At 26.3% G+C, this 7661-nt stretch overlaps 2 protein-coding genes across 4 annotated transcripts in view; both read right to left on the bottom strand.

Annotated features, from left to right (window-relative positions):
* The window catches only part of LOC101501755 (uncharacterized), a 9194-nt gene extending 7899 nt beyond the window's left edge, over positions 1-1295 (bottom strand). The window contains exons 1-2 of one of the 3 annotated variants that reach the window (XM_004489935.4): positions 1144-1295; positions 692-1002 (exon numbers count right to left, since the gene is read on the bottom strand). In XM_004489935.4, coding sequence (XP_004489992.1) covers positions 692-959 — 268 coding nt within the window. In that variant the 5' untranslated portion in view covers positions 960-1002; positions 1144-1295. Of the gene's footprint in view, positions 1-691 lie in introns of all 3 variants that reach the window. The other 2 variants (XM_004489934.4, XM_004489936.4) reach the window with 2 other exon arrangements.
* A 1838-nt stretch (positions 1296-3133) lies between these two features.
* On the bottom strand, positions 3134-5077 carry LOC101502813 (uncharacterized). The gene is given in 6 exon segments (XM_073365340.1): positions 3134-3194; positions 3196-3380; positions 3486-4157; positions 4159-4197; positions 4199-4320; positions 5023-5077. Coding segments are annotated over 6 exon segments (1134 nt in total).
* Between the last annotated feature and the right edge of the window lie 2584 nt (positions 5078-7661).

The following is a 7661-nucleotide window of genomic DNA, read 5'->3' as shown; positions in this document are numbered from 1 at the left end:
ATTAAAAACTCAACATATACCCCATCTGGATATCAATTTCATTCCCCATTTTTAAGTATTGCACTTGCACCACAAAGACTCGTCCAAAAAGGGAGGGGCCCTACTCAGTGATCCTTTCACTTTATGCTTAACTTCACGAAAAACTATATCACGAGTTTTTTTCTTCTTCTACTTACATAAGAACCAACCTAGAAGTAATTCAACATGTAATGTTTGACATTGATGAGCAACACAAAGTGGTGATAACATCCTAATATGTAAGCCTTTTATGGATGAACCCACAATGGAACATAGGCGTTTAACCCAGCGATCCAAAAATAGTTCCCCACCTTATGGAGAGCTAGTCTCATTCACTAGACATAACCACCACTAGTTCACAGATAAGCTTTTCACTAAAGGTGACATCATTTGTGTAGTACTAGCAAGTTGCAACCCTTATCAACCACTAAATTGCAATTCAAAATTATGCATTTACAATAAGCTCACGTAATGTCGTTAACATGCAAGAGAACAACCATTTTCTACCAACAATCACGATAAAATATTCGTTCTCACTATTCAAAATGGTCAAACATGATATATCACATTCACATGCATAATAAATCACAGAGATATCAAAATATCAATCAATGATCTATTCATGAATTAAAATTGCAACAAACGAAAATGATTGATGAACCGAAATACATACTACATGGAATGGTGATCCATCCTTCTTCTTCAGAAACATCAATATGTTTATCAACAATTACAATCGGCAAATCGCGATGCTTTGAATTCAGATCATTAAGGCCACCACGGTCGACCTTGGAATCGTAACGCGCATAAGGAACATCAGGTTTATGAGACTCAAAAGAAGATCCGGCAGATGATGATCTGTGATGAACCTCAACGCGAGGTTCCGGAATCGGCGTTCGTTCTGAGTAAACGCTCGTAGTAGAACGCATCAAAAAATTCATTGTGCTAGAAACCAAAAGATTTATGGAGGAAATTGAAATTTGTCTGCAAAATTGAATGATTTGATTTCAGTGAAGGAGATTTTTGTGGAAGTGTGAGGAAAACGTGGGAATGATAGTGAAACTGCGGAAATGAAATTGAAAGAAAGGGAAAGTGAATGTGATAATTGATTATTGTAAGGTTTACCTGATGAATGAATGTAATTGACTAGATTTAGAAGGTGGATATCAAAAAGTTGGAGTTGCGATCGATGAGGACGTTCTATTGATTTTGTACTGGTTCTCCTGAATTGCATGTTTTCCAAAATTATTATGTTTTTTTATTTTGGTAGGAAAATTCCAGACTAAAAAAATATAGTTAAATTAATCTTAAAAAGTTGTTAATATCAATTAAAATAGATAATAACCGCTATCTCGCTCTAAATTTTTATCATACTCTTTTGATATGGATTTGATTGGATAAATATAATGTTTATTCTTTGTTTTGGTTCTTAATTGTATAAGATATTGTCACAATAGTTTTTTAATTATCAAAATTACGTAAACATATTTAAATTAGAATAATAAAATAGATCGAGTTTATTAAATCAACTTATGTAATTTTTTATATTAAAATTTAAGTTAATTTTTTAAATTGATTATCTAAACTGACACACCTTATTCAATGTGTTAAAAAATGAAGTCGTTATTAGGAGAGAGATTGTCTGATGATAATTAAAAAATTCATTAAAGTTTGATAGTGTATTAATTCGTCATAGTAAATCATAACTATTTGTAAAGCATTATAGTTGTTAGGTTGATGTTGTAATTATTTTTATAATGTGTATAATAAGTTTTTTTTTTTTACTGACCAACTCTACAACATCACCTCGAGCCTAGAGGCGAGATGGGTTTCAACCAACAATTTAAGTTGATATGTCCGAGTCCCTTTTTGTTAGATCAGTTGATGGTAGGGTGATTAAATGGGACGGAGTCATCCGCTTAATCACTTCTACTTAATTACTTTATTGGTCACTGTTATAAATTTTTTTTTTAAAAAAATATTTGTTATTATAAAAAAAAATAATTTTTTTGACTCATTTAATATTATTATTTTTAATATATCTTTTATTTAATTTAAAATATTTAATATTGATAGTTAAATATTTAATATTAAAAACAACAATTTAATAAATTTAACTTAGTTTTCACATAAAATCTAAAAAATTAATTACACTTAACTATATTTTGTAATATTTGTAAAAATAGTTTTTTGTCTTCTTATAATAGTCATAGGAAAAAGTACATATTTTTAACCATTTTAATCATCAAATATATTTTTAGTTATTCATTTTAATTATGAAATATATATTTTTTGATTAATTTAAAGTTTAAAGATATATTTACATTTCAATTCATCGTACATATCACATTTAGAGACTAGCGTTAATTTTTGTTTCTTTTTGAAATGAGACTAAAGTTAACTTCAAACCTATTAGTTTACTGCTAATGTTTCACCGTAATAATTGATGAACTCCAATTCGGATTATTAGGAGCATCTTGATATGTAGTTTGGGGGTAAACATGATCTATTTTTCAACTTTTTTAATTTAGGGTGTATTTAGTAGAACGGTATAGAGGTAGTGGTAGATCTAAAAAGTTACTCTAATAGGGTAGTAAAATGGTATATATATTTCGATCAAAAGAAAAATATTATTAATTCTTATAAAATATAAAACTATAATGATTAATCAAACTCAAAATATATAAGAGTTTTTATAAATTATAATTAATTTATGCTAAATTTTATATTAAAAAAATATTTAACGATTTGTTTATTATCAACACTATTAAATATGTCGTTCTCTATATATGTAACTAATAAATTATTTAACTATTCATCCTTCGTACGATTGTGCATTTTATTCTTCACAAAATTCATGGCAAAGAAAGATTTTTCAACCACTTGCCACAGATAAAATCAAAGTTAATTTTATGAGTAAATATATCATTGGATACATAATATGCTTTTTATTTTTACCAACATTCCAAAAAGATTATTGATCTCATATAATTTTGAAAACTGATCATCAAATCGAACATCTATGATAAAAAGTTTCAAGTTGACTTTCAAGCCCTATTAGCTCCATAGAAGAAATTTTGTATGGATAAAGCTTAGTCAAAAGAATTAACTTCTCCTAATCAAATGCAAAAAATGAATCTCTTGGATTTAAGCTTGCTACACAAAGAAGCAACTCAGTTCACCTCGTTAAATCTATTATTAAGTTCTTGAAGTTGTCTATCAATTACTTGATAAAATAACTCGACCTGATAACGATGTAAATTTTGAATTTTTTTTAGCTTTATGCTTTGATCTTTCTCCGGTAAAGAATGCATCATCCATATTTGGAATGGTAGTATATTGCTTTTCACATAATAATGATACTTCATTCAATAAAGTATGCAACCAACATCTCTCATACTTTGCAATCTTTCCTTGCACACTATAACTAATGATATAACATTTACAATATATTTGTCACTTATTTACAACACTTGAGATAAGTCATTAGGAATTCTCAATATATTCTTCATTATGTGCAAGTTAAAAATAAATTCAAAAGATTGTATAGATTTCAATAAATAACAACCTTCAATTTGTTGATCTAATAACCCATTTTCCTCAATAAATTCAAGGACATCAATCACTGAAGAATATAAAGAGGTCAAACTGAGCAATGTACCATAATGCGAGTCTCGTCTTGTATCTTCATCTCGTTTCAATGTAGTTTCTTGATTTAAGTCAAGACAGCTAGCAATGTCACCACACTTTAATGCTTCATGAACTTTAGGAACTTGGTTTTCTCTAAGAATCTCTCGTCTTTTATATGAAGCTCCAAAAAGGTTAGATAGGTTGTTAACCAAACTAAAAAAACAACCAATATCGACTTGTTTTTTCACAACCGCCACAAGTGTCAATTGAAGTTGGTGAGCAAAACATTTAACATAAAATGCAAAATTATTTTCTTTCAAGATTAAAATTTTGAGGTCATTGAATTCACTTTGCATATTACTAGCTCCATTGTATCCTTGTCCCAACACTCTTGACAAATTTAAATTATATTTTGCAAACAATGACTCTAATGCTAATTTTAATGACATAGCATTTGGGTTTGAAGCATGAACAAGACCAAGAAACTGTTCAATGACATTTTCTTTATATCACATAATGCAAAACAATAGACATTTTCTCTTTAATTAATTGATATATCTCGAGATTTATCAATTAAAATGGCAAATAAATCATCTCTAACATAATCAACTATAATTTGTGTGGTCTCACAAGCTACAACTATCCCAATATCCTTTTGAATAGAAAGTGCCACTAATTTAAGATTTTAACGATAATTTTTTAAATCGATATTAAATTATTTATCATATTTGACGGCTAAAATTATAAACTCGTTGAAATTACCTTTATTTTTTGAATGAATTGATTTGTCATGACCACAAAATGTGAACTCTTGCTTCAAGAGGTATCGAATGCAATCGATTATTGAAGTCAAATGAATCATGTATTCTCTTTTCGGTAAATCTAATTGTTTACTAATAACAACTTTAATATGTTGTTTTTAATTCATTAAGGCTTGACAACTTCTCCAAAGCTTGACTATGAACATTGTTTCAACATGGATTTTCATCCTTTCCTTTTTCTTCCGACTTAAAAAAAACGTCAATTGAAAATTTATCTTCACTTTTTTTTCTCTCCAAAATCAATTCTCATGAGATAACAACATAAACAAAATACGTCTTTTGATACATTATATTTCAACCAATTGTCAAATTCTAAAAATCAATCAGAATTAAACTTTCGAAAAAGGGTCCAATCTGTCATGGTAGAAAGTTATGCTCTCTTGGTTGATAATGTCTTATCTGCAAATAAACTCTTAGAATATTATCTCGGTCATTTGGATGATTACATGATATTTTATTCCTCTTTCTCGAATCAACGAGAAGAATTTCTAAATCAACTTCTTAAAATCTATTTTTTAACCATAACTATTATTTGGTGTCGTTAATTTCTCACCTTCAATAAATTCTTGAGACTCTGATGTAAATTTCTTTTTGAAATATTTCTCCATTTCTAAGACATTAAAAAAAATTAATTAAATATATAATACCTAAAATTGATTTTTATTTATTTATAAAGCTCACGTGAAACATTTAAATTGATTATCAAGCAACGTAACAACGGTATAACATTTTAAATCCCAACTACTACAACAACAAATTGCTGCCTTGTGTATATTTGGTCATTGTGACTTCAAAAAGTTTAAATAAATGTCGACTTATGAATGAGGAAAAATGGCCCTATAGTTTGTGAAGTCCTAAATTTATATATATATATATATATAATAATAATAATAATAATTGCTCCTGTGATCTCTTAATTTAATTTCAGATAACATTTGAGTTATTTATCTTTTATTTTTATTTTATTTGGTCTTTATTTAGTTTTAATTAACAACTTGATCCTTTATAATAATTAATTTTATAGGTTTTGTTTAAAAATTTTGATGAATTTTTTAAATTTTAATAAAAAAAAAAGGATAACATTATTGACATTTTAAGATATAATGATCAAATTGTTACTTAAAGTTAAATAAAAGACCAAATCGATAAAGAAAAAAGATAGAGGACTGAAGAGTTACTTAAAATTAAATTAAAGGACCGTGGGAGGTATTATGCCTATTTCTACAAATTTACCATTGTTGAAGAGAAATAAAAGATAAAAAAATAAATTGATTTATGTACAAAAATATATATAACCCCTAAATATTGGTTGTGATTGTGACTTTGGAGATAATAGATTTTAGTGTAGACAAAACTTAGTTGTCGGTAAAGTTAAAAATCTAAAATTTAAATGTTAAGATGAAGCAATAGTAAGAGGAAGAGAAAGTATGGTTGGAGAATTGTAGAAATGTGAAAACAAAAAATTTGACAAAATCAGAATGAGAAAAGATGAAAATTGTGATTTTAACTTTTGTGAGTGTATTAAAAAAAACGTGAGTGAGTGGGTAAGTGGTATTTGGGTTAGTTAGCATAGAACTAGCTAGTTTTAGAAATTAGATTCCCTACGATCAAATAGTTTGACACATTCACGCAATCAAAACACTATAGGCTGTCCATTCTTGATCACATAGTTAAAAATTGATAAAGTTTAATTTTTATTTTACATTTTTAAATACTAATCTTAATTTAAATTATTTAATCTTGATTGAATGATTGTCGATATTTAACTGCGTGAATATTTGAAACCTCGACTGCAGTGAAGTTGGATTTGTAGTTTTATGAGAGTTTATAAAAATTAATTTCATTATCAAAGAGATTTTTGTTTTCTTATGGGGAAAGAGCCCTGTTACATTTATAGTAGACCCATCCTTGTATTTTAAGTAATACATGTTTGGTTAGGTTTTTGTGAGGAGAAATGAGAAAAGAGGGAGAGCAAAATACATTCTAAGTCTTATTTTATCCTTATTTAATTTTAGGGTCTATATAATTTAAACAAGAGGATGAGAGAAAAGAAAAATAGAGACATGTTTGATTCAAAGTGAGTGAAACAAGAAAAATAATTTTTAATGATTTTATATTTAGTTAAAGGGAATTGAATAATTTTAAATGAATAAACTAACTATTTCAATAAATAATTTAAAATAATTTAATATTAAAAGTAATTATAGATAAGTAATTAAATATTTTAAAATTCATAATATTATAATTTCAAATAAATACATTAACTAAATTAAAAAATTATCAAATTAATAAATTTTAAAATTAATAAAAAAATTATTAACTTTAAAATATTTTAAACAATAATCAATATAATGAACCAAACACTTTGATTAATTTATCACCTATAAATTATTAGTTAATTCATCAACTATTAACAATTCATCAACTATAAATCATAAACTATCAGTTATTAATTAATTTTTAGCAATCGAAACTCAAATAAACTCAAATTTACAAAGTCACAGTGTTTTTTAGAATCTATTCAATATTTGCCACGTGTTTATGAATTGTTAATTTCATCTTTTTATAAAAACTAAAAAATAGAAGGATAAGACAAATAACAGATGACTCGGATTGGATAAGAATTGAGTATGAGTCAGAATGACATATTGAAGTTTTATTTGGTTGTCCGTTGTATGAATTGTATCATTCTATGTGTTTTTACCCAAAGTTAAATTTATGATTAATTGGACTGAGTTGGACTATTTGGTTGTTAAAGACTATTTCACCTAATGAATAATTGAAAGAATTTTGTAGCAGTGATCGTACTCAAATTAGTATCACATTATTTATCAAAATATTGTGATAAATTGAATGATTAAAAGTTATAATAATTAATGATAGGTTAAATAAATTTTTGTTCTTTATAAATATATTTTATTTTAGTTTTAATTACTATAAAATTTTTCTTCAAATAATAATTTCTCAAATGTTTTATGACAAAAATTTTAGTCTTGCTTTAAAGTTAACTTATGTGTAGTATTCAAATTTTGAAGGATTTTTTGTAGGCATATTTAAAATATTATAAGAATCTCTCGTATAAAAATTTAGAATTTTAAAAAGTGATAAAATAAGTATGAATTCTTAATTGCAAAAAACTAAAAATCATATTTAATTTTTTTCTTGTTCAAAAATTCTAAATGTTTGTGGGAG

Source organism: Cicer arietinum, chromosome 2, assembly GCF_000331145.2.
Source record: "Cicer arietinum cultivar CDC Frontier isolate Library 1 chromosome 2, Cicar.CDCFrontier_v2.0, whole genome shotgun sequence".
NCBI classification, from domain to species: Eukaryota; Viridiplantae; Streptophyta; class Magnoliopsida; order Fabales; family Fabaceae; genus Cicer; species Cicer arietinum.
The sequence above is the reverse complement of the archived record's forward strand: the minus strand, read 5'-3'. Positions and strand labels throughout refer to the sequence as shown.